The 27830-nt window shown below is 25.5% G+C and overlaps 6 protein-coding genes across 6 annotated transcripts; 3 read left to right on the top strand and 3 right to left on the bottom strand.

Moving 5' to 3' along the window:
* Positions 1-736: 736 nt before the first annotated feature.
* MKS88_003616 (T-complex protein 1) lies at positions 737-2983 on the top strand (the record flags this gene model as incomplete). The annotated part of the gene is made up of 3 exons (XM_067216723.1): positions 737-815; positions 1139-1269; positions 1541-2983. The coding sequence occupies 3 exons, from the start codon at positions 737-739 to the stop codon at positions 2981-2983; spliced, it is 1653 nt and encodes a 550-aa protein (XP_067072428.1).
* A 1723-nt stretch (positions 2984-4706) lies between these two features.
* Positions 4707-6454, top strand: MKS88_003615 (pyrroline-5-carboxylate reductase; the record flags this gene model as incomplete). Its single annotated transcript, XM_067216722.1, has 6 exons — positions 4707-4725; positions 4978-5117; positions 5258-5332; positions 5547-5612; positions 5810-6242; positions 6402-6454. The coding sequence occupies 6 exons, from the start codon at positions 4707-4709 to the stop codon at positions 6452-6454; spliced, it is 786 nt and encodes a 261-aa protein (XP_067072427.1).
* A 553-nt stretch (positions 6455-7007) lies between these two features.
* Positions 7008-13423, bottom strand: MKS88_003614 (patatin-like phospholipase; the record flags this gene model as incomplete). Its single annotated transcript, XM_067216719.1, has 3 exons — positions 7008-9520; positions 9628-13107; positions 13282-13423. 3 exons carry the CDS (start codon positions 13421-13423, stop codon positions 7008-7010), a joined length of 6135 nt encoding a protein of 2044 aa, XP_067072426.1.
* A 1420-nt stretch (positions 13424-14843) lies between these two features.
* Positions 14844-17108, bottom strand: MKS88_003613 (Sas10 domain-containing protein; the record flags this gene model as incomplete). Its single annotated transcript, XM_067216718.1, has 1 exon — positions 14844-17108. One exon carries the CDS (start codon positions 17106-17108, stop codon positions 14844-14846), a length of 2265 nt encoding a protein of 754 aa, XP_067072425.1.
* A 1263-nt stretch (positions 17109-18371) lies between these two features.
* Positions 18372-23158, top strand: MKS88_003612 (uncharacterized protein; the record flags this gene model as incomplete). Its single annotated transcript, XM_067216717.1, has 3 exons — positions 18372-18991; positions 19162-22601; positions 22893-23158. The coding sequence occupies 3 exons, from the start codon at positions 18372-18374 to the stop codon at positions 23156-23158; spliced, it is 4326 nt and encodes a 1441-aa protein (XP_067072424.1).
* A 772-nt stretch (positions 23159-23930) lies between these two features.
* On the bottom strand, positions 23931-24944 carry MKS88_003611 (rhomboid protease ROM7; the record flags this gene model as incomplete). Its single annotated transcript, XM_067216716.1, has 1 exon — positions 23931-24944. The coding sequence occupies one exon, from the start codon at positions 24942-24944 to the stop codon at positions 23931-23933; it is 1014 nt and encodes a 337-aa protein (XP_067072423.1).
* Between the last annotated feature and the right edge of the window lie 2886 nt (positions 24945-27830).

Here is a 27830-nt window from a genome sequence, read left to right as displayed (position 1 = left end):
GCAGTGCGTAGTTAAATATATGTACTTGTACAAATAGATAGGTACACGTGTACAAGATATTACAAAATATATTTATGCAGCTAGAGCAAATACACCTACTGGTATAAAATATTATATTTTGTATATTATTTTCTTTGTGGCCTACTTCATTTTTTATACTGTTTTTTAATCGTTTATTTTATTTTATCTGTTTTATTATATATATATTTTTTTTTGTCATCTGCTGTATTTTATTTTATTTTATTTTATTTTAATTATCTATATTTACTTATTTTATTTTTTTATCGTTCCCCAATTTCAAGTAGGAAAATATATATAAATGCAAAGAATTTTTTCACTCTTTTTCATAATTTTTTTTGTTAGAAAAGAAGCTCCATAATTAGTCTCTATAACATTATAAGTCAGTTCTTTCCATTTTATGTATAGAAATATTTAAACAGAAAAAACGTAAATTCCACATATAGTGTTAAAAATGGCCGAAGTAGCAAGTAATAATTCATATGTTAATTTTTTAAAAGAATTTATAAAAATTCATATATAAATACACAAGTGGGCATGTATATATGTGATTTTATATGTATAATAAAAAAGGAATATTTTAACTTTTACATATGTATATATATATATTTTTTTTTTTATTTTATGGTAATAAGATCTGTGAGTTCATTGTCATATTCCCCTTACAATGTAATACATACATAGATTGTATTGTTTAGGAGGGGGGGGGGCTGAAAAAATGTTCAGCGGCAATTCGAAATTTTTTGCCTACATAAATGACACATGCTACATATCTCGTGATGCATACTACGATATGCGTAACATATAATATGTAACACATAATGCTCAATACACTTTGCATGAATATACGTACGTATAATTAGAATATTCTGTGCTGCTCATCTTTTGAAGAAGATTAAAACAATTATGACAAGCAACATATGCTTAAAGTTAATATATACAACTGTTTGCTTAATTTTAGTAGTAGTACATAAAATTAAAATACATGTGTATATATAACATTTGCATATATATCACTTGTGTATGTACTGTTTATGCTTGTACCGTTTGGACATATAACCTTTACAACGTTAAAAAAATTACCTTTTTTTTTTTTTTTTTTTTTACTGCTCTATTTTAGAGAGTAAGCACACAGAGAACTTAAATAGAAATGAGAAGCAAAGTGACGTAAGGCAAATGAATATTTTAGCAGCTAAAGCCGTTGCAGATGTAACGAGAACAAGTCTAGGGCCTAAAGGAATGGATAAAATGGTTTGTTCATAATATATAGCATAAATGAAATGTGATACGTTCATTAGTATCTGTACAATTTGATTGGTATATATGTATATATATATATATATATATATATATATATATATATATATATATATATATATACGCATCCACGTATATATGTAGTATGAGGGTATACATATCGGTACGCATATGTGCATTCCATATATATATGTATATATATAATGTATATGTGCATCTTAACCGGAAACGTTTTTTTCCATTTCCCCCCCTTCATTTTTTATAGATAGAGGACGGAAAAGGCGGTGTCATAATCACAAATGATGGAGCTACCATTTTGAAAGAAATGGCAGTTGCACACCCAACGGCAAAAATGATTGTTGAGCTTAGTAAGGCTCAAGATGTAGAAGCAGGGGATGGTACAACGTCAGTTGTAGTAATGTGTGGGTCGTTATTGAATGTATGTAAATCACTTTTAGATAAGAATATTCATTGTCAAAAAATATCAGAAAGTTTTTTTGAAGCATCAGTAAAAAGCGAAGAAATATTAAGGAATATGTCTATACCTATAGACTTAAATGATAAAAACATTTTAATACAAAATGCAATAACATCATTAAATTCAAAAGTGGTTTCGCATAATTCATCTTTATTAGCACCAATAGCTGTTGATGTGATATTAAAAATTACAGATATTAATAAAGATAGAAATGTTGACTTGAATAATATAAGGATTGTCAAAAAGTTAGGAGGCACTATTGAAGATACTGAAATAGTAGATGGACTAATTTTTACAAGTAATAAAATAAGTAAAAGAGCACATGGAATAAAAAATTTATCAGAAGCAAAAATTGGATTAATTCAATTCTGTTTGTCCTTACCTAAAACAGATATGGACAACACCGTTGTTGTAAAGGATTATAATAGTATGGATAAATTATTAAGAGAAGAAAGATTAATAATAGGTAAGATGATAAAAAAAATAGCTAGCACAGGATGTAATTTATTATTAATACAAAAAAGTATATTACGTGATGCAGTAAATGATTTAGCTTTAGATTTTTTAGCCAAAGCTAAAATTATGGTTATAAAAGATATAGAAAGAGAAGATATAGAATTTATATCAAAAACTTGTAATTGTGTACCAATAGCTAGCTTAGACTATTTTACTCCAGATAAATTAGGTTATGCAGAAAGTGTTGTTACAGAATCTATTGGATATGGTGAAATTGTGAAAATTACAGGAGTAGAATCAAAAAATACTATTTCTGTATTATTAAGAGCATCTAACAATTTGATGTTAGATGAAGCAGAGAGGTCATTACATGATGCATTATGTGTCGTTAGAAGTTTAATTAAAGAGAAGGCTATACTACCAGGTGGTGCAGCACCAGAAATGGAACTCTCTCAGAAATTATATCAGTGGGCTAATACATTAAAAGGTTCTAAACAAATATGTGTTAAAGCTTTTTCAGATGCCTTAGAATTAATACCATATACCTTGGCTGAAAATGCAGGTTTATCACCTCTTCATATAGTAACAGAATTGAGGAACAAACATGCAGAAGGACATAAATATTATGGAATAAACATTAGAACAGGTACCATCTCAAACATGATTGATGAAAATGTTATTCAGCCTCTGCTAGTTACGTCAACCGCAATTAAGCTGGCAACAGAAACGGTTATGATGATTCTTAAAATTGACGATACTGTCATTTGTAGGTGAACCAAATGCGGCATAAGCCATAAAACATTCTCACAAAAGTAAGAATTAGAATTAAAATTAGAAATAGAAGTAGGACTTAAACTATAATTCGAATGAAAATTCAAATGAAAAGTGATGTGGGAACTGGAAGGCACATACATTTAGTTCGTAGTTTCCTGTACGTATGTATGTACATATATATATATATATATATATATATATATATATATATATATATATATATATATATATGTACATACTACGTATTTCTGTGTATATACTCAAGTGAATAAACGACCTTCTTAATCCATCTTAAAATCTGTACTTATTGGAAGAAAAATATAATATATTATGCTTCACTTCAAAACAGAGATTTCTTCGAAATTGTTACGATAACATAAAACGACATCAAGAAAAATATTTTTATTATATCTGTACTTTAAAAAAACAAAAAACAAATGTTACATAAAAGCTTGAAGTTCAAAGTACGAAGTTTATAAAACAATATATGCTGATAAGTGCATACATAATTATATGAACGTACATTATATATACATGTATATATACATATATATATATATATATATAATATTCAAAGTAGTTAAATTAGAAGAAATGAAGAATCTGGGAATCTCTCATATCCCTTGTATTATTCCTAATTAATAACTGCTTTTACCTATATAAAGTAAAAATGCTGTATATTACATTGGTAAATATATTTTCCTACACAGCGATTAACATATATCTTTATGCATGCATGTATATTTATATGTGTTTATCTATATTTTTTTTTTTTCCCTTGTTTTATTATTAAACATGGCGCCTCCTCCTTGTTTTTATTATGTATTCATTTTTACGTTTACATTTCTTCAATGTATTTTACAAACATCATAGTTATTCATAAGTATAAACTCTTTTTAGAATATTCTATATGACATTAACATATCATTAAAATTAAAGATATATTTAATACATTTTCATTTTATTTTTTATTTTATTTTTTACTATTATATTTTTTATTTTTATTCTATTTTTTACTTTTATTCTATTTTTTACTTTTATTCTATTTTTTACTTTTATTCCATTTTTTATTTTTACTCTATATTTTATATTTTATTTTTATTTATTTTTTTTTTTTTTGCATATAATGAAATAATACTCACGAATACTTTTTCATACTTATTATCAAAAATAATAGCAACAAAAACGTCAAAAAACAAAAAAAGGGTTTTCGAAAATTCATGAAAGTAAAAATACGTTTTCTTTATAATTCATAATAATTATGCTTTAAAGAAAATACAGCTTTTTCCATACTGTTGTAACAGTAAAGCAAAAAATAGCATCTATATATATATCTGTGTATATATATATACATACATAATATACATATAAATAGATTAATAACTCGAAGGAATATTTTCTAAATACCTTACCTTCCTACAAATGCAGAAAAGCGTAAAATCGCAATTAATTATTATCTGCATTATGAGGCTTTTATAATAAAAATAAAAAAGATAAAAAAAAAAATTAAGCTGTATTTTATATAATATACTGTTAAGAATTAACAAAAAAAAAAAAAAAAAACACGTTTTACACGGTTTAAATTTGTATTTTTTCATTTTTAGTTAAATCAGACATTTATGCACTGTCAGATGCGTATTTCTGTATAATTCGAAATACATATAGAAACCTAGAAATATATATATTTTTAAAGCAGACTTCCATAATAGAGTATTATAGAAAAATGGAAAAAATTAAGTTAGGTAGGATTTTCCTTTTTTTTTTTAAATAAATTATTTCTTAATAAACATAATCAACGATTAATGTCTTTAATTGAAAAGGCTTGCGTAATTATACATTATTGTACATGTCCAAACAATAACATAAACATCCTTTGAATTATTTAAAATGTGCTAGGACTTCATTGAATCTTGGAAAAATTATTTTTCTCTCTACATTTATTTTTTTTTTTATATTTTTTCGACATATATTTGTATATATATTTATATATTTAGGATTTATGGGTTTTGGTCAAATGGGATCTGCACTAGCAAATGGAATTGCCAATTCTAATATAATTAAAAGGGAAAATATTTATTACCATGCGCTATCAAAAAAAAACACCACCTTGAAATATTTGAGCTCAAACGAAGAGGTAAAAATAATACACTCATACAGTATATTATACATATAATTAAAATTATAATGAAATTATAATAAAATTATAAAATTTTTTTTAAAATTATATTAATGTACGGGAAAAAAATAAAAATAAATAATATATGCTTTTATTAGGTAGCGCGTGAGTGTGATATAATTATCTGTGCAGTTAAGCCGGACCTTGCAAATTCCGTTTTGAATGATATTAAGGTACTACGGAAAAATATAATATCTTCTTAACTAACTTCCGTATGAGTGTGAACGTGTGTTCTAACGAATATGTATTTGTACGTACATGCGTACACATAAATACGTACATACACGCATTTACACATATATGCATATATGCATATACACATATAAATATACATATATAAACACTTATATGTATAACGGGTGTTTTAATTTTTCCTTATTTTGATAGCCCTACTTGACCTCCAAGTTGTTAATTTCCATATGTGGTGGACTGAATATTGAAAAATTAGAACAGGTATAGAAAACATACAAAAAGAAAACACAAGCATATATATATTTCAGACATTCGTTTAAGTATCCTTCATCGTGTAGTGCATATTGTACATACGCATATGCTTTTATGCGTATATATACATATATATATGTACATATATATATTTATATATACATATATGCAAATACATTTATGTGGGTATGTATATCTATGTGTAGATGACTGGAGAAGATGCCAAGATCGTGTGGGTTATGCCCAACACCCCTTGTTTAGTTGGAGAGGGTGCATTTATTTATTGTGTAAATAAAAATGTGAATGCTGTAGACAAAAAAAGAGTAAATGATATTTTTAGTGCATGTGGGGTTATACATGAAATAAAGGAAAAGGATATGAACATAGGAACAGCTATATCAGGTTGTGGACCTGCTTATGTTTATTTATTTATAGAAAGTTTAATTGATGCAGGCGTTAAAAATGGCTTAACAAGGGATTTAGCAAAGAAATTAACTTTGCAAACTATACTTGGCTCTGTTAAAATGGTAGAGTCGTCAGATCAACCCGTTCAACAGTTAAAGGACAACATTTGTTCCCCTGGTGGTATTACTGCTATGGGATTATTTGTTCTCGAAAAAAACGGCTTCAAATATGGAAGTAAACAAACGCGTGCATACACATACCTTCTGCTCATACGTACACATGTTCTTGTAATATAGTGCATTGTACTGTATATATCTAACCACCTCTCTCTAGCTATATATATATATTTATATAATTTTTTTTTTTTTTTTTTTTTTCGCCTTCTCCCTACAGTCATGGATGCAGTAGATTCTGCATGCCTTAAGTCAAAGTCCATGAGCTCATGATCGACTAACTCGTTTTATGAAAGTTTTACTTTTTATCCGCACATTTTTTTTGCTTTCAGAAATTCAAAAACACAACTTAAAAAGTTATCATATGGTTAAAGTTAAATTGACAAAAAAATAAAAAAAAATAAAAAGAGACGAATATGTTACAAGCATAGTTAAAGGGGGTACATACATGAATATGTGAAAAACGAAAAAAAAAATAATAAAAAAAGGAATGCACAAGAAGGAATAGAAAAATAAAATAAAATAAAGTAAAACAGAGTAAAGCAAAATAAAGCAAGTATAGCAAAACAAAGCAAACATGGCAAAACAAAGCAAACATGGCAAAACAAAGCAAACATGGCAAAACAAAGCAAACATGGCAAAACAAAGCAAACATGGCAAAACAAAGCAAATATAGCAAAACAAAGAAAATATGGCAAAACAAAGCAAATATAGCAAAACAAAGAAAATATGGCAAAACTGCGAAAACAATTGAGCAAATGTCCCAAATCACTAAAAAACTGCAGTAAACCATGATAAGGATGCCATACTTTTTAATGTACAAACTTTAAATATCTTTTTTAAAAAAGAAATTTCTTAAGACCTGTATTATATTATTTTTTTTAACATCAGATGATTCTATATTTAATGATTTAAAAAATTCATAGTTCATATTGCACGAACTCATAATATTTTTAAAATTTCTTTTTTTATTTATATGAGGATTGTCAACAATATTGGTTAGACTATTTTCTTCATTTAACACTTCCTTGTTAGCGGTGTCTAATGGGTGCTGCACAGAATTGTATGGATCACTTCCTTCTGTATTTTTGTATCCTTCACATGTAGCCATGTGCTTATGGTTGTTCGTGTCGCTATTGCTGTTATTACCACTGTCATTACTTCTAGTACTTGGGGCGCCCTTAGTATTGTGCTTATTCGCATCTACACCATACAAACCGCTTTCACTACTGTAATATTCGTCTGTGTTACTATTATTCTTGTCTTTACTTACATTTTTTGTAGCTCTTTCGTCTTCTACAAATTTTTGTTCACCTATATTTTGGCTATTTAACTTTTTTTCGTTTTGTATTTTTCCATTTTGTTCTTGCCCGTTCAAGTTAGATTCCTTGGAATTGACTCGATCGTATGGAATAATTTTATCAATGTTGATGTTGTAGTCTTTCTGATTAAGGTCGGCTAATGAATCATGTTCATCTGTGTGGAAATAAATATTTTTCTTTAGCAGAATATAGTAAATTTCATTTAGTAATACCCTAATACCCGTGTTAGGTATAACATTAACATAATTGTTTTTTTCCCTTTTCATCCGAATGAATAAACTGTTGTGCATATTTTCTAACTTCTTAAGAAACTTATTATTATTATAATAAAACAGATTTGTAAAATAGTTAAAGAAACCGTTAGATGTGTTTGTATTTTTAATTGAACTATTGTTTTTATTTATTATATCTAATATTTCTTCAATATCGTTCAGATCAAATTTATCACCGTCATCAGTTAATTTGAAATTAAAATTTCGGTAGGGGACTGAGTTAGGGTTCGCTTTTCCCTCCTTATTTATCATGTTCATTGTCATGTTTGTGCTAGATCCATGGGTCAATGAATTTGTATCATCCTTCCTTTGATCAGGGGATACTTTGTTATTACTGCAAATGGTAGTGGTAGCATTAGTGTCGGCACTACTTTTTGAAATAGCACTATCGTTCCCTTGCATCGTTTTAAGGTTAGGGATGGGAGGAGAATCCCTATGATCAAATGTTTGTTCGTTAGGAAAAATTAAATTTGAAATTTTGGACTTGAATAAACTAATGTAGGAAGGTTTCCATACTCGTTTCTGATTCTGATGATATTCCTTTATATCATCTTTTTCTTCTAAAATATTTATTAAGTTAATTAATTTTTCTTGATTATATTTATGATCCTCGAAATATCTTTTTCCAATATGTTTTAATTTCATAATAATTTCAGGTGAAGTCTCATCTAACTTTATATTGTTAATGAAACAATTGAAACGAAAGTATTTGTTTTTATCAAGTAAATTATTACATATATCATGTGTCAGTTCCGTGTTTGTTATAGAATAAACAATTTGCTTTAACAAAACATCCCATCGTAAAAATGTATCATACGTTTTATTGTCATTTAACTCGTTTATAATTTTTGGTTTAAATTTACCAGTGCCTACACTTACAATACAGTCAATATAATCATTCAAATTGATGGCTTTTTCTTTTTCTTTCTCTTTTACTTTTTCATTTTTTAAAAAACAATTTTTCATTTTATCAAAAATACTTGTTTTTTTTTTATTTAAATAGTTGTAAAAAATCAATTTCATTTCATTAAGACTTAGTAAAGTAGGGTTATTAAAACATAATGCTCCATCGGCATATATATTATTATCAAAGGAAAAAAAATTGAAAAACCCTGGTGCGGCAGTAGTGCACCTGAGTACATATTTAACAAAGATGTTGTAGAAGCATTTGTAAATGCTCACACTACTTATGTTCTCATTTATTTGAATAGTGCTTCTGCTGTTGTTGCTTCCTTCACCACTTCCTACATCATTATTTAAATATTCATATGCTTCATTGTCCTCATTTTTTGAACCCTTTCCTTCCTGAACAGAGTCATAATTTATTTTATCTCCCTCTTGATAATTTCCTATTTTCCTCAAGTTAACATTGTAATTTTTTAGTATGACAGGCTGTAAAGGGGTGATATTCATTTGAGTTGATACAGTAAAAACGTACGGAGTAAAGAAGTCTGAATTATAGTGAAACATTCTAATATTTTTAAAAAAGGAGTTTAATAAATCATTTAAAATGTGTGAATCATAGTAAGAATGTTTTAATAAATATCTTGTATTTCTTACAGCATATGTATCTTTTTGAAATATTTTATTAATTAGTATATTATACAAAAACTCGATTTCATTTAGGTGCGCCTTCTCTAAACCTATTAAAATGGAAATGACTGCTCCTGTACTTGTTCCACATATGATATCAAAATATTCAAACAAGTTTTTTTTTAAATGACTATTAATACATTTTAATATTTCTATTGATAACAATCCTCTAATACCTCCACCATCAAGACATAGAATTCTTAATTTTCTTTTTTTTTTTTTTTCAGTGCTATTACAATGTTTCTAAATTTATCGAAACTTATATATTCCTTGTTGTTTAAATTGTAAAAGTATTTTTTTTCCCTTCTCTTTTTCTCCTCATCTGAGTGATAAGTGCAATTAGCGGAATTAGCAGTGGTAGCTCCAGTAGTAGCAGCTTCCGTAGAGGAAGTAACAGCGCCTCCTCCACTGGAAATCTCATCACTGGGATAAGCAGTGCTGCTAGGAGGATCACTCATTTTTTCCTGAACAGTCGAAGAATTATTCTTCGTTTGTTCAATTCTTACATCGGTCTTACCTTTCATTGACATTTTCTCTTGATATGTAAGATCTTCCTTCCTCTGGTTATCCACATGCTGTTTTACTTCCCCATATTGTTGGTTTCTCACGGATGGGTATGTATTACTTTCCTTAGCTTGTTCCTTATTTAGAAGCATTACACTTTTAGGGATAATATATTTTTTAAGTTTGACAAAATATCTTATAACATTATCAGTAAAATAAGTAATAATATTTCTTTTGATATCATTTTCTTTCATTAAATATTCGTGTGTTTTATGTTCCCTATCAGTAAAAATGATGTCATTGTATAGATCAAACATATTAACTCCTAAAGATTTTAATATTATATTTGTCTTCCTTATGATTATTAAATCTTTATATTCACATATAAAATGTCTATTATAAATATTATTTAGTTTTTTTTTTACCACTTTATTATCATACAAAAACTGTTCTTTCTTTTCATCTGATATGTAAAAAGAATTTTGTTTCTTGTATTTATTTTCAAAAAATAGAGTTAAGAATTTCAAGCATTCAATTAATTCTTCATTTTTTTGTAATTCTCTAATAAAGTTCCCCATCTTTATATCTTCAATATATTTTGATAAATTTTTATAAAGAAGTAAATAATTATCTTTTCCCTTAACATTTTTTTCTATTACATTTATATAAAACGATTGTTGAAAACATAATATATACAATATCCTAAGTATAAGAGTTGTATTTGCTTTATGTAAATTATTTCTTATATTTTTTGACAATATTTCAATAATTTTCTTCATATTTTCTTCTTTTATAATAGTATAATAATATAAATTATAAATAACTGAATTCTTATTTTCTATTAAAATTTCATACAGCAATTTTAGCACCTTATTAGTGAAGTAGTCATTTAAATTTAGGTATACGAATAAAGATTCGACATAATTTTTTAGTAGAGTTAAATTTATATACGGGTTTGTAATATTTATAGAATTTCCATTTTTTCCTACACTATTGTTAGTAGTATCATTGACTACATTTTCACTCTGTGCTTTGAAATTTTTAATCAAATCCATGTTAAAATTCATGATACCAATAAGAACATAGCTTTCCATATTCTTCTTCTCTTTCGTGTTGTCGTATTTTATGTATATATCTTCATACCCCTCAATTGTCTTACTTTTATTTTCATTCCTTTTGAATAAAGAAAACTTTAAATCCAAGTTATTTATGTATTTATATATATTTAAATAGTTAAATAAATTATGTTTTCCCAGGCTTGGTAAGTTGATAGCTGACGACTTGTCCCATTCTCCTTTTTTATTGCTATCGGTAATGCTCCCTGCATTGGAGTTACTCATTTCTTCATTTATTTGATTATTCTGTTTATTCAAAATTATATGTTCCTCCGTAGTATTTATTTTTTTTCGAACCAAAATTAGTAATCCCATGTTTATGTACTTACTCTTATTTTCACTACTTACATTAATTTTGGTATCTGTTTTATTTTCCATGTCTTTTACATTAATATCGTAGTCATTAAACACAATATTAACATTATTTTCATCATATTTATTCTCGTATTCTACTTTATCTTTTTCATCTGTCTTTGAATCTTCTTCATTGTTTTCCTGTTCATCCTCTACCTCTCCCTCGTCATCTTCCTCCTTTTCTTCTTCTTCACCCTCTTCATTTGTTTCATCTATTGTGTTTCTATTACCATCATTTTCCTTTTCCTCTTCCTTTTGTTCTCTTAATTGCAATTTTTTCCTATTCTTATTTTTTTCATATTTTAATATATCCTGATCATCTTCCGCGTAGTTATCATAAATTTCATAATAATTATTGCAGTTGTACTCATTCCCTATATAGTCGAACACATTATTTCTTTTCTTCACCCTATCCGTTCCATTCTCGCTCATCCTGCCTTTCGCTATTTTTTTGTACACAATTATGTCTTCCTTATTTTGAAAATTTACTATTATACTCGTTAAAATGTTGTCTTTCGAATTTTTATTAAAGTAGAAGGGAAGAAATAGTACACTACCTTCCTCGCTATTTGTTATTTCGTTTATACTATTTATTTCGCTGCTCCTATTTGCATTCTTTTTCTGCTCCTCCAATTCTTTGTAATTTTGCGTATCACTGTCATCTACTTTGGAATTATTTCGTTCCTTCTCATGGTCACCACTCACCGTTTTGTAGTCAACTTCCTTCCTTTCATTGTTTATATTTTTTTTATTTCTTTTTATATCAATAAGTATATTATCTGTGTTGTTATCTATTTCATCTATGTTTTTTTTTGGATTTAATATGATACCGTTAGAACTGTTCCAACTTTGCGTTTCACTTTTTTGTTTCATAATGTTACTGTCCCTTACGATATCACCCCTATTGTAGGAATTAAGATCATCATTCCTTTTATTATCATTATTCTCATAATGATGATTATTTACGTCCTTTTTGTTTTGTTCATTCTGTTTAGTTTGTTTCCCCTCATTTGCGATATCCTTACCATTTTCATAATTGTTGTTGGATGTTGAAGCTTTTTTTACTTCTTGCCATTCTTTAACCATCCCCTCCTTCTGACAATTCCACTGCTTTTCATTTGTTTTGTTTTCTACTTTTATTTTTTCTTCCTTTAATTTTAATAATATACTTTTACCTACATGATATATCTTATTTCTAATATCATCGATATCACCTTTTTGGTTTTGGTTTTGGTTTTCGTTTTCGTTTTTGTTTTCATTTTTGTTTTCGTTTTTGTTTTTGTTTTTTCTTTTTTTTTCATCAACATTTGAAGTGTCTTCAGTTATATTTTTATTCCCACTATCATCTGAGTATTTAAAAAATGATGTGAAATAATTAAAAATTGAACTAGCTTCTTTGTATTTTTCATTGTTCCTCTTTTCATTTAAAATATTCATAATAATATACAGTAAGGATATTTTCACATTTTTATGTGTATAATCGCTGAGAATAACATGATAAAATTTTTTATATTTTGTTAAATTTTTAAATATCAATAAAAATTTATAAATTAATTGATAATCAACATTTTCCGTTTTTTCTTCATTTTTTGTTAATTTTAAAAATTTCTCATTTAATATATAAATAATTATTCTCATATAATTATTACTAAGGAGCAGATGTTCACATGTTTTGTCCTGAACAATCTTATGCAAAAAATTTATGTAATTTAGTTTCTCCTCGTTGTTTGTTACATTGTTAAGTTTTTTGAAAAACAAATCGAGACCTACGCGATAGGAAAAAAAAAGGAAAAACGAAAAAATGAAACACTGATAAATTGCAAAATTGAAAAATTTCAAAGTGGTAAGTGTATATAAACAAGGAACAACACATGAACTTTATTTGTTTTCATACATATTCATGAATGATGTCATAAAATTTTGGAGATGTTGTTGTGTACCTATGTATTTATTTACAACATCGTTAAAGACATTAACTTGTTTTCTGTGCTTTTCTTTTCTAAATAATTTGATTTTTCGAATTTTCGTTAAATTAAGTTTGCTTGATATAGGTGTAATATACTTGAACAAATTTTTTTGCATTCTTAATGATAAAGAAAACATATGAAGCGAATAAATTGCATAAACCAAAAATAGGTAAACATTTTTAATCATTTTATAAAGATGGAAAAATGGGAAAATGGAGAAAAGGAAATAAAAACAAAAAAAAAAAAAGGATGAAACAAAGAAAATGCAAAAACGCTTATGTTTAAAGGTTCATACCTTCTTACAAATTACATATTTTCTAAGGGAAAAAAGCAAAAAAAAAAAGGATACAAGGATAATTTTATTACACTGCTTTTTCGTAGCTATTTCTTCAAATATTTCCTTATAATTTATGTAACCTTTTATTTTTATTATTGTTTTTTTGCATTTTATTTTTTATTATTTTATTTTGTTTTATCTTCCTTTTTTTTTTTTTTTTTTTTTTTCAAGCTTTCCCATAATATTTTCATAATTTATTTTTTTTATTTTTACAGTACATGCTTTATTCTTTAGCATTTCATTGTTTACTACCCTTGATGTGACTCAAGTTTCAAGAATAATTTTTTGTGCTTTTTGTTTTCGCTTCTTTAGGCTTCTAATTCTATTAGTTTTTGGTTCCTTATATAATTACTTCTTTACTTTTTACTCTTTTCTTTTTTCTGCATTTTTCATTTTGTTCTAATTTTTTTAATATGTATTTATTTCATATACTTTGATTATGTTATAATGTGTTTTATCATGGGACACAATTCTCTATATTAATTTATAGCATTAACGACAAAATATTTTTTTTATTCATATGATATGTTCACATTTATATATATGTATATGTATGCATATTTATTTTCATTAACCTAAATTTGAACAAGTGATAAGCATAACAATTTATTGCATCTGTCAAAACAAATGCTAATTAGCACGTTTTATTTTTTGTTATTTTTTTAATTTTGAGATACAGGATTCCTTAAAATGGCTAAGTTATTTTATATGTATGTAAATATATGCAACATATCTCTTAAGTTTTAAAACGATGAAAAAGGTTGAAACTATATGTAAAAAAATAAAAAATTGTGAATGTTATATGTTGTAAATATTGAAAACAGGAAAACAGAAGAAAAAATTTTTAATTATAAACATTTTAATTGATAGAACTACGCTTGCATATAGTACATATTTATAGGAAATTTTTTAAATTTGCTACTGAGCAAAATATACTAAGAAACGTCAAAAGAATTCCTTTTATGAAATAATTGTAAACTTGTACATATATATATATATATATATATGTGTATAATACGCAGAAATAACACATATATGGACGTATGATGAAGTATACTTCATAATATATGCACATTAATGTGCACAATGTGTGACAAAAAATTAAAAAAAAAATAAAACAAATGGAGCAAAATTTTCTTTTATTTTTGTATTATTTTCTTTTTTTCTTTTATATTTTCCTGACTTTGTAATTTAATTATTATTTGATATCTATGGATTTTTTTAGGTATGGATTTATTCCTCTTTTTTCGCCTGAATAATTATTTTCATGAACTTTTAATTTTGGATGTTGACTATTATAGGTTTTCATTTTTTTCATAAATTTAATTTTGTTATGAACTCTTGCATTTCCATCGGTTGATTTTCTCTTTCGTACTAAGCCCTTATTTTGTATAATATTTTTATTTGGTATTCTTCTATCACTTATTTCATTTTCTTCGTCCACTAATTTTTTTCGTATTTCTCTATTTTTTTGTTCCAAGTTTAATTTTTTATTTTCTTTTCTCTTTTTTTTAAAGCTTATCATACTTTTGATTTTTTCATCATCTATTTCATTATATATGTTCTTTCCAAATTTAGCATTATTAGAATTATTGTAATCTTCACTCTTATATGAGGTATATCTGCTATTAATTTTGTCAAACTTTTTAAAGGAAACAAAGTCGTCATTCACGTTATTTGTTAATTTATTTTTCTTCATTTGTTTGATTTTATTAATGTTGCTTCTAAAAATTTTCTTTTCTTCCAAATTCTTATTTTTCTCTTCTTGGTTCATTTCGGGTAATTCCACAAATTTCAATAAATCATTGGATGTCATTCCAACGTTACTTAAATTATTCAGCTTGTTTTTCTTTTTATTTAATGCTTTAATTTTTTTATTTAAAATTTTTTCATCAAAATGCATTAACTTTTCCTCCATTTTCTTCATATAATTATGTTCTTCGATTTTTTCTGGTCTATTTGATACCATATCTTTTATTTCCTTTAAAAATACGTTTCTCTCATTTTTAATTTTTTCCCTTTTCTTTTTCTTTTCTTCCTTCTCCTTTTCCCTTATGTGACTATCTGTGTATTCCGTTATAAGGCTTTTGCTGATTTTATATTTTTTGTTTTTGTATTTTTCGTTATCACCATTTACTTCGCCATCCTGAGCCTCATCATCTTCGTCACCATCGTCTTCCTCATCATCATCTTCGTCACCATCGTCTTCCTCATCATCAACTTCCTCATCATCAACTTCCTCATCATCAACTTCCTCATCATTAACTTCCTCATCATCGACTTCCTCATCATTATCTTCCGTATCATTAACATCATCTTCATCCTCAACATTATCCTCATCCTCACTATCTTCTTCCACGTCATCTAACTCTAGTTCATTCGCTCCTTTACTAACATTTTCTCTCATCTTCACCTTTTTAGATATAGTCTCACCATTCTTTTTTGATGACCCTAATTCGTCCAACTCTCTACCCGAGGATTTATTTAGCTGCTGAATTTTGAACTTTATTTTACTGTCTAAATCATTTGTTTTTGAAATGATTGTGTTCATATATATTAATTTATCTAGTACTGGGTGATTATGAGTATAACAATTCATAATTTTAAGAAACACATAATATGTAATATATATAATGTAAGTTAACATTGTTTCATTTTTTTTTTTAAGATAAAGTAAAGTATTCTTATTAATATCAGATGGACTAACATTATTTTCATCAATTTCCTTAAATTCAAATAATTTTTTATTATCATTAATTTCATTAAAAACTTTTTGAATATTCGAAGACAACTCCTTTAAAAGAATTTTATATTCTTGTTGTTCACTCATAACTATTTGTTCAATTTCCTTTTTATTCTTACCTTCTAAGGTTATTTCATTTTTTTTGCCTTTTAAATCCTTACTCACATCGCTAATTAGTCTTTTAATAATGTTCTCTTCCTCATCTATGCCATGGCCCCCCTTTTTTTTTTCTAAAATCTTGTCCTCTTTTTCTGTCATATAGATGTCACATAAATCAAAATCATTTTCATTCAAATTCTCTTTTTCTTTTTTATTTAGATAAATAGCTTCTTTTATTCTTTCATCGTTTTCTTCATTATCACTTGACGAATTTTCACTTTCATATTGATAGTAATTTCTTTTATCTTTCTCCCAAGATATCTTTATGAAATCGTCATCTTTTTCGTTTTCTACTTCGTCGTCTTTGTCTTCATCACCGCCATTATCATTATCATTATCATTATCACTATCACTATCACTATCATCAAAACTTTTCTTTTTTTTCTTTTTTTTTTTACCGCTTGTAGATTTGAGGTCACTACTTTCATTGTTACTATCACTTAAAGTATCATCCACGGAATTAAAGTTTTCCACATTACTACTATTGACATCATCCTCAAATTCAACATCTTCCGATTCGGAATTCTCAACAAACTTAATTTTGCTGGTATCAACTAACATATAATTTTTTTTCTTCTTCATTTTCTTCTAGCATATATACAAGTTCATAACGTAATTAGCATTAAATGGAAGACTTACGCAGAAAAATCAGGAAATCGTAGAACATAAAAATATATCAAAATAAAACCTTTTATATATAAAAATGTAACATGCAACAAATGTTGTGATGTTAAAAAATAGAAGGTTTTATTCTTTTTTTCCTTTAATAAATTAAATAAAACATTTTTACTTTTTATTTTATATTTTAAAATAAAAAATAAATTAAACACGAATTTTAAAATACTGTTTTTCCTTTTTTGTGAAAAGGAATGATTCCATCTGTAAAAGAATTATGTTATATATTACGTTTAATTAAACATATGATGTTCTCTCTCTATATATAAGGATATATATATTTTTTTTTTTTTTACTTTTTGCGCTTACAAAATTTTCTTAATAAAAATAAAATATCCCCCATATTTTAAGCTATTTATTTTGAATCATATATATATGCATACATATATTTACATATATACATACGGTGTTTATACGTCCATATATGTATGTATGATCAAGTTAAAATTGCTTTGTATTTTTTATTTATGGTTTATTAAATTCAGCTGTTGCTTGAGTGTAATTGCTACATACAATAAAAAATTATTCTAAAAAAAAAAAAAAAAAAAATTTTGAATATAAAATAGAATTAAAAAATCCAGAACATGAAATATTTTTATCACTCTACTAGTAATTTTTTCCTGGCGAATGTAAATATTATTTGTGAAAAGAAAACTTCTAAACAAGCCAAAAATAAAACTTTATGAAAAAAAAAACTAATATAATTTCACCGAGTACAGTAGTAATAATACTGAACGTTTTCACTTTAGGGTTAAAGATAATATATTATCTTAAAGTATGGCAAAGAATTGTGTTATTTTCACATAAAGTACAAAAGCGTAGAAATATATTTGTGTGTAGAAATGTATGTATGTATTTAAGTATGTATGTATGTATGTATGTATATATATATATATATATATATATATTTTTTTTTTTTTTTTTACAGCTATTTTTGTTCTCTTTTTTGTTCCTATATTAGTAGTACTATGCATTGTTCATAAAATTTTATGGTAATCTAATTTTATACATGTGTAAACATATACATAACATTAAAATGAATAAGATTGAGAACAAATCAAAAATATACATTACTTTTTACATAAAAGGTTATGTAATAATAAATTAGGAGAGATTAATAGGAATATAAAATTAAAAAATAAAAAGACTATGAATGAATTAAAAGAGTTAAGTAAAAAGATAAAAGAAAACACTAACGTAAAAAAAGATGAAAAAACATATGAACCTGAAATTAAGAACTTATTCGAGAACTTCCTTAGCAACAATTCGATAAATTATTTGAGTTCCCTTATTAATAAAACAAATTTAAATGATAAACTTAGTAAAAATGTAAAAGAGGAAATCAACAACAGAAGTCGTGATATTGAAAATGGTAGCTTAAATAAAAAAAAAAATCTGAACAATGAAATTCATTCTGAACAGGAAAGTGGCCTAAAAGAAGACGCAACATCTTCGATAAGTAAGAAACTATCAATAGAAAAAAAGAAAGAAAACAAAGAATATTTAGAAGGCTTTTTATTGGATAATAAAAATATAGGTTGTATAAATGTAAAAAAAGTTATGCAAAATAAAAAGTTTTTTGAATTTAAAGATTTAAATAAACTAATAAACAGTTTTAATGATGAAATTATAGAGAGAATTAAAAATCTAGAAAATTTTATTAACAAAAATAAAATAAAAAATGACTATAGTGATAAAATCTTAATGACAGAAAAATTTAATAGGGAAATGAAAAATATTGAAAAAAAATTCAAGGCTAATAACCCTTTGTATGAATTATATATAACAAGGAAAAAAAAAAAAAAAACTATGAGTCCTTACTGTTCCTAAAAAACTTCTTTAACTGTTTAAAAAATTACATGCATTTTTTAGATAAATCGGAGAAAAATTATAAAAAATTAAATATTTGGAAATCATTAATTTATTTAAGAAATTGTAGATTGCATATTTTATTAATACAAGCAATATTTAAATGTGTAAAAGACGATTTATACCACGCTTTAAATGAAAATGAAAACAACAAGTTTGGAAAAGGAAAGAAAAGAGAGGAAAATAGACAAGCGGATGCTTACATAGATTATAATTCACAATTTAACAATACTACTAAATTGGACAAATTACAGGCAGAATTTGAGGCACAAGGCATCTTTATGAATGGAAAGAAAAATGACCTAAACGAATATGGTCAAAACAAGTATGATCAGAACAAATGTGATGAAGAAATCTATGGTAATAATGACTCAACCGCTCCAATTGATGGGCCTGATAAACATACAGACATAAAATTGATGGAAGATTTGAAAAAGTTATTTCAAATACAGTCCACTTCACCTAATCCAAGTAACAAAGTAATATTTTTGAAAGAAATTAAAATTAAATATGATAACATATTAAATAATCTGAAGAATATTGTGCAAACTATTTTTAAAAAAATGTTTGTTCTTAGCGATAATATTAAAATATATAAATACATATATTTGAATTCAAGTGATGTTTTTTTAAATAGTGAAAATATCAGGGAACAAAAAATTACGTACTCTATCTTTTGGTATTTTGCGTATATTTTAAAAGAGCATACTAAATATTTGGAAATAATAAAAAATTACCTATTTTTAAATTTGTTCAAATTGATGGTCTTATTTTATTGCATTGTAAAAAATTTGAATGGAAGAGAAATATTACATAATCTAAATAAAGTGAAACAGATAAACACTTTAACATATGAGAGTGTAAAAAAATTTGTTTCAAATGTGATAGGGAAAAATAGAATGAATTTTTCCATATCCGATGATTCTCACAACATTTTTAATAAATTTAAAAATTATCTATTTTGTGTACATAATGATAAATCGCTACACAGTGGCATAATATCTGAAAGGGTAAAAGAAATAAACGATATATTATTCAGTAAAATATACTTAAGCAATTATATATTTGATAATGAAGAATACATCCTTATTGACATAGAAAGTTTTTTTAGTAATTTCTTTTTGTCATTAGAGTGTATCAAAAATAGAGATTCACAGAACATTTTACCCCGTAAGGAAGAATTTTCAGAAAGTGCAAATGTGTGTAACAAAAATGATGAAACATTTATGAACAGTTCAGGAAGTAATGGAAAGATGTTGAAGAAATATTTTTTTCCAAATATTTCAATCCATAAAAATGAGGATGTTAAAAAATTCGATCATGACTGTGTTCAGAATGATACGAGCAGTAGTATTCCTACTAATGAAGATAATGATATGAGGAACAAAATTGATAAAGGTACAGGATGTCACGATTTTTTCATCATTTTATCTCGTTGTATGTTCGAATTTCACCATATTATAGAACAGCTATTTGTTATAAATAAAAAAGAAAAAAAACTTTTAGATATTAGAACTGGAAAACAAATATGCCCAGAAGAATTAGTACATATATTTAATTTTTATTTTGATAATAAAACAAATAAAACTAGCTATGAGCAAGCATATTTTAATAAATTTGAAGACAATTTCAATGAGGAAGAAAAGCTAAGTAATATAAAAGAGAAGTTAATAAAGAAATATCAGTATATCAAGCAAAGAGTGCAACATAGCAGTGAAGCAGTACAAAACGATGAGACCCTTTTTTCTCTCTATATACTAAATAAAGAATTGAATAAAAATGTATTTTCTTTTTTTCATAAATTAAATTTGAAACGAAATAACTTAACGGATATTTGTAATGTATATTATATATATATGTGGAAGAAAGAGGAGCAGAAATTTTTTCTGTTAATTAAGAATATTTTTAAAAATAACTTAATTTATTATCTCAATTACGTTTATTCTATATTAAACGATTTATTTCTTTTTAAAAAAGAGGGAGAGTATATTTTGGTAGATCAAAATATTCACAATTATGTATATAATATATTTTTTGATATAAATAATAGTTACAATCTGAGAAATATAGAAGAACTAAATTTTAACACAATTTTGAGATATATTGAGGAAGGGCAAATTGCATTGAATAAAAGTCTAAAGGAACTGGTTGACAAGACAATTACAGAAAAAAATGTTCATAACCAGAATGTATTAAATAGGGGTAACACAACTAAAGTGCTAGTTACAACTAAGGAGGTTAAAACAGGTGATGGCAACAAGGAACAAGGTAAAATTGGTAAGAAGTCAATGTTTGATGATAATAATGATGAAGAACATTCTAACCACTGTTCAGATAAAAACAGTGTAAGTATAACTATTAGACGAAGTAACCTAGACTGCATACGAATTCATAAGAAATTACTTTATTTAGTATTTACAATTTACCGTATAGTACATTTGTCTTATACTGTTTTGTTTAAGATTAACGAAAACAAAAAAAGGAATTGTTCAAAAAAGAATGTGGATAACATAAAAAATGGAAATTCTAACATGAATGAAAAATTGAAATACATTATAAATATTAACATAATATTGTTCTCTTATAAAATAATTAAACATATTTATAATATGTTTTTAAGTTACTCTTTTTTTATTTTTCGCTTTTCGTGTTTACCGAATATAAAAAATAAGGAGGAACATTTGTTATGCATAATTAATGATAGTATATTTTTAAAAAAGGTGTTAGAAAATATTAACAGAGTTTATATGAATTATAAAGAATTATTTAATTTTACCATTTCTAAGGAACATATAATATTTGAAAATTTTGAAACAAATAAGGATTACTTATTTGGCAGGGATGGAAATTCTCCCATTGATACTGGTACGCATATAAATCGTATAAGCAATAATACAAATTGTAAAGGTAGTAATCACAGTGAAAAATACAGTGATAATTGTTATGTGGACCGTAAACATTGCTACAAAAAAAATAGTAACAATAGATATCATGCACAGAACAGTTATAACCATTTAAAATATAATATTTTTGATAAAAACAGCTTCGAAATAGAAATGAAGCAGAAGAAAAGAGAACATATAAAATGTTCACCAAAGAAAAATATTTTATACATAAATAAAATTAATATCTTAAAAAAAATACACCTGTTTATTGATAAATTTCATTTAAATTTGAATGTTTTTAAAAACATGTTTATTAAAATTTATAAGCAAAAATTTACGTATCTTTTAAAACAAGATATTCTTTTCATAGATGACCAATTTTTAATAAATTCTTCTAAAGCAATCGCTATAGTTTTTGAATTTTTTCAAATTCAAGATTTGTGTAAATTAATACATAAAGATATTGTATTACGCATAGTAGACTATTTCTTTTACCTTATAAATGAACACCTTCATAATTATGTAATGGATAAAAGACGAATAGATGAAGAGGAGAGGAAACTTCTCTACGAAAAACTTGTCTTCATTCAAAATAGCTTATCCTTTATTTTGAACAATTATAGGGGTACGAAAAATATGTTATTACTCTGTTTCATTCGTCGCTCCGTTGTTCCGCTACTCCGACACCCCATTGCTCCGTTACTCTCTTACAACTTTGTTATTTTAAATGCCCACTGGTTTATTAACTGCTTGTGTACATATATATATACATACCTATAGATATGTGCATATTTTCACGAACTTGTACATACAAACCGATATCAGCACAATCCGCTCAACGCACGAATGCTTAGAGACTCACTCAATGACACTTCTTTTTTCTTCTTTTTTTTTCTTTTTTCTTCTTTTTTCCCAGATCCCCAATTTGAACAGAAAAGCGCTGTACCACAGGAAGAAAATAGTATTTTAAAAATTGCCGATGAAATGTCCATGAATTTAATAAATTTAAAAAAAAATAAAATATTATTTTTACTACTTTTTTGTAAAATAAAATATATTTTAAATGCGAAAAAAGGAATTTTGGAAATGTATAATGCACAAGTTGTCCATGTGTTCTTATCAAATAATCCCTATGCATATGGCGATGAAAATTTTGATGCTATATTGAATGAGTTTAAGTAAAGAATATTTACTAAACCACTTGTTTTAAAATATTTTAAGCACGTTTTCTGTAAATGTATTTAAAACTTTTTTATTTTTTTTTTAAACGTATGAATATTTGCATTTTTGGTGATATTTTCAAAATCTCATCCTTTAATTTTTTTGTGTCTGATTTCTTGTAAAAAATTGGACGAATGGCATATGTAAATACGTGTGCATGTTTAAGTTTTACATATTTTGAGCTTGTGTGTATATTTTATTTATGTTCACTTTTCTATTTCATCGTATTTGAGCATACATTTTTTATATAACTTCTTAATATATTTATACTTGTATTTACCTTTTGTTTTAAAAAGTTCATAATTTCTAAGAAACACTACCCCACCATATCTCATTTTTTAACCATTTGCATATGGCCTTTTTTTTTTTTACAAAAAAAAAAGAAAAAGAAAGAAAATTAATTTCACGTTATTTAAGGCATCATATTTATTTATATTTCTGAGGTATTCATTACATTAATAAAATTTTATTTAAAGGAAGAAAAAAAAAAAAAAAAATTTTTTAAATTACAGAAATTACAAAAATTAAAAAAGGGAAGATGTTGCAGATAAAACAAAACGAATTAATGATAAACAAAGCAAATCGGTGAAAATAAGTGAATGAATAAACGACGTAACTGGCGTCTACAAAGGAGACCGCTGCACGCACGCATACATACATACATACACATTTGCACATATATACATATATATATATATATATATATATATATGTGCCAATATATTGAATGGAATTAATTATAAAATAATAGTATAAGAAAGGAGAAGAAGAAGCCACATAAAAAGCCCATAACATGATTAACATGACTTACATTTTCTAAAAACAAGGACGCTAAAAATGAGTAAATAAAATTATAAAGAAATGAACTATTAACAATATAGTTATTTTTAAAATAAAAAGATATAATATGTGTCAAATACATTCCGTATAAGGAATAAATGGATGAGCTGCTTCCACAAATTATCTTATTATCTTTATGCAATGATATATTTTCACTTGAATAATTTTGATTAATAAAATCGTTAAAAAATATGTTTTTCTTTCTTTGTTTTAAGTGGTATATATAGGATAAAAAATTGGATAGAAAACCAGACAATAAAAAAATAGTTCCTATTTGACTATTTGAGTAAATATTTGAAATTAATTTATATATGGATATTAGTGAACTCATATTAAAATATAAATGTAGAATATTTTTATGAATAAAAATGGACGTAAAAAATGTTTTATAATTTTTATTTTTATAAATATCATGATAATTACATTTATACTTTTCCGATTTTTGTTCATCTTTTGCTTCTACCAAACTTCCTTTATAAAAATATATTTTTTTTTCTTCATTTTTATCTATTCGGTTTAAATATAAATATAGGAATACATTAACGGTTATAATTATCCTGTCTAATTTACATTTATTAAATAAATAACTCCAATATAAAAAATTATTATGAATTATATTTCTTATTCGGCTAGTTGTTAATATATGTAAGAAATTCCCTACATTTCGTAGTTTTATATCTGCCAATTTTATACCATGCCATAAATTAGAAATGGGTCCCCTTGAAGAGTTTATCTTCATTACAATTTTACCTTTTTTAAGATGATAAACTTTGCACTCATTTTTAAATAAGATATTTTTATTATTCAAAAACAATTTTATTTTTTTTTTGTACCTTATTTTATTATAAAGACATGAATTTCCTCTTGTAAAAAGTGCTAAAATTAAAAAAAAGGTTAATATATTCATCCTCATAAAGGTGTCATTATTCGCATATATATGTATATATATATACAGTTTACAAAAGGTGATAATGAATAACTACATATTGAGGTGTCTCAAAAGAGGTCTACATAAATTAATCCAACGCGCGTTACAATTCAATTTGTTTATTTTGGCCAGTTAAGTAAATAGCCATTCACTTCTTGGCTATTTCTTTTTCGGGCCATCGGATCACATTCCTTCTTCATTAGTTCACTTTGTTACAATAACTAGCCAAATGTGAATAAATAAATGGATAAACAGATATACATGCACTCATTAATATGAGAATTCTTTCTTTGAAATCGTTATCCAGTTCCACTACCTTGCAGCCTAAACAACTTTACAGTATTTTTTCAAACATGTAAGAAAGTACAACACAGTTATGCATATATATATATATATATATATACATATGCACATACACATATACGTACATATATACAAAAACGGGTGTATAAATGTACAAATGTAAACATACATATAGAAATTCAATATATGCAATGACCGCACTGTCAGAGTTAGCAATACCTCTTTTTTAATTTAACGACATAACACAACTTTTGCAGAGTTTGAACAATTTGGCTAAAGAGAAAAAACTATAATGTAAAGGTAAAAAGTAAAACTAAAATTTTAGATAATTAAGAGTGTGTATATATATATATATATATATATATGTGCATATAAATTAGCAGCGATCAGGTTTTCACGTGTGAAGGAAATAAATAATAAAAAAAAAAAAATTGTATAGTTAATGTTTTCAAAACTTCATGTAGTGATATTTTGCATTCATTTGAAAAAACAAAATTTTACAAAATTTATCCATGAAAAATAATGTACATACGAAAAAATATGTAAAAGTAGAACATGAAAAGGAAAATATATTTTTACAAACATTAATTGGAGGCAAAAATTTTGCATATATATATCATGACATATTAGTTTAACTTTTTTACTCTTTTTTTACTCTTCATTTTGTACTTTTCATTTTGTACTTTTCATTTTGTACTTTTCATTTTGTACTTTTCATTTTGTACTTTTCATTTTGTACTTTTCATTTTGTACTTTTCATTTTGTACTTTTCATTTTGTACTTTCCATTTTGTACTTTCCATTTTGTACTTTCCATTTTGTACTCCTCATTCTGTACTCCTCATTTTGTACTCCATATTTTGTGCTCTTCAATTAATATATTTCTTTTTTTATCGGTTATTTTTTACTCTGCATCCTGTACTTTTCATTTTTTTTGCTCGTCATTTTTACCTCGTCGTTTTTACCTCGTCATTTTTTCCGCTTCATTTTTTGGCCTCCATTATTTTTTTCATCTTCTACTCACCAACTTTTAATTTTCACCTCTTCAAAAAAATAATTAATTTGAAAAATTTTTGCTAGTATATGTGTATTATACATGAAAAAAAAAAAAAGAAGATAAAAATAAAAAAAAAAATAGAAAAAAGAAAGAAAAATGAAAGAAATAAAAATGAAAGAAATAAAAACGAAAAAAACCAGTTTGTCCAAATTAAAACACTCATTTTTACAATAAATGTAAATTTATTGATATTAAGATTGTTTTCACTGTTTTTACTTTGTTTTTCTAAATTCCATGTCTACTGCGTATAAAGGATAATAAAAATTTAAAATCATCTAACACACAATATACACAATTTGTTTTATTTGAACAGTATATAACATACCATTTTTCTTAATTTTTAAATAAAAGTAAAGAAAATTCAGCGTGGTTTTTACATTAATATAGTATAACAATATACATACATATGTACATTGATATTAAATGGTACAAAAATGCATAAACAAGGAATAAAAAATTTCTTACCTTTTTAAGAAACGAAATATTATTTTTCATGTTTTATTTGCAGATGGATGGTCATAATACAATAAATTTGGACAAATTGGGCGAAATGTTCAAGAGTACTGTAGGCTTGATGAAAAATGCTGTGAACAGCTTAGCTCAAAGGTTACTTAAAAACAACAAAAAAAAGATTCATTTTGGCATTTTGCACACGTATATGTGTATATCCATATGCGTATACATATATATCTACGTACATGTGTATATAAATATATATATACATTTGTACATATGTATGTATATGTGTGCATTAACACACGTATTTATGTGTAAAGAACACTGAAAAAATGGGAAAGAAGAACGTACAGTATTATGTCATTAACTAGGATGAACACCACGTTTTTCATTTTATCCCATCTAATAGCAACCACACTGAATAACCATACGCAAGCACATACAATAATTATACATTTATACTTTAAAATTACTATACTATAAATACCCTTTTAAATAGTGCACTTAAAAATAACTGAAAAAAAAAAAAAATTAACAAATAAATATGAATAACCAACGATTTGTCTGTTTTTTATATTGCAGAAATTCAACTATTTATAATTTATTACATATGAGCGATAATATGCAAAGCAAAGGTGACTATCACGAGCTTCTACCAAATGAAATGACTTTCGACAAAAACCAAATTTTAGTAAAACCAAATTAGCGCAGATGAACTTTTCATCAAGCAAATATATATATATATGTAAACATACGTACACATAAGTATGTACATACGCTTACGTACATATATACATATCCGTACGCATATGTAGACACGTTAGCACAATTTTAAAATTAAATATTTTGTTGACGTAACCTTCTTCGGCAATGTCAATTATTAGTTCACACAATTTTTTAAAACTTTTTTTTTTTTTTTTTTTTTTTAGAAATGGATAGTAGTGGCAATTGTCATTTATATATTTTTTACGATTTTTTCCTATATATTTGTAAATTACATTTTCTTCTATATAGTCATTATTGTCGCTCTTGGTTTTGTTGTTAAATATT

This window comes from Plasmodium brasilianum, chromosome 11, assembly GCF_023973825.1.
Source record: "Plasmodium brasilianum strain Bolivian I chromosome 11, whole genome shotgun sequence".
Classification (NCBI taxonomy): Eukaryota; Apicomplexa; class Aconoidasida; order Haemosporida; family Plasmodiidae; genus Plasmodium; species Plasmodium brasilianum.
This window is presented reverse-complemented; position numbering and strand designations above follow the sequence as displayed.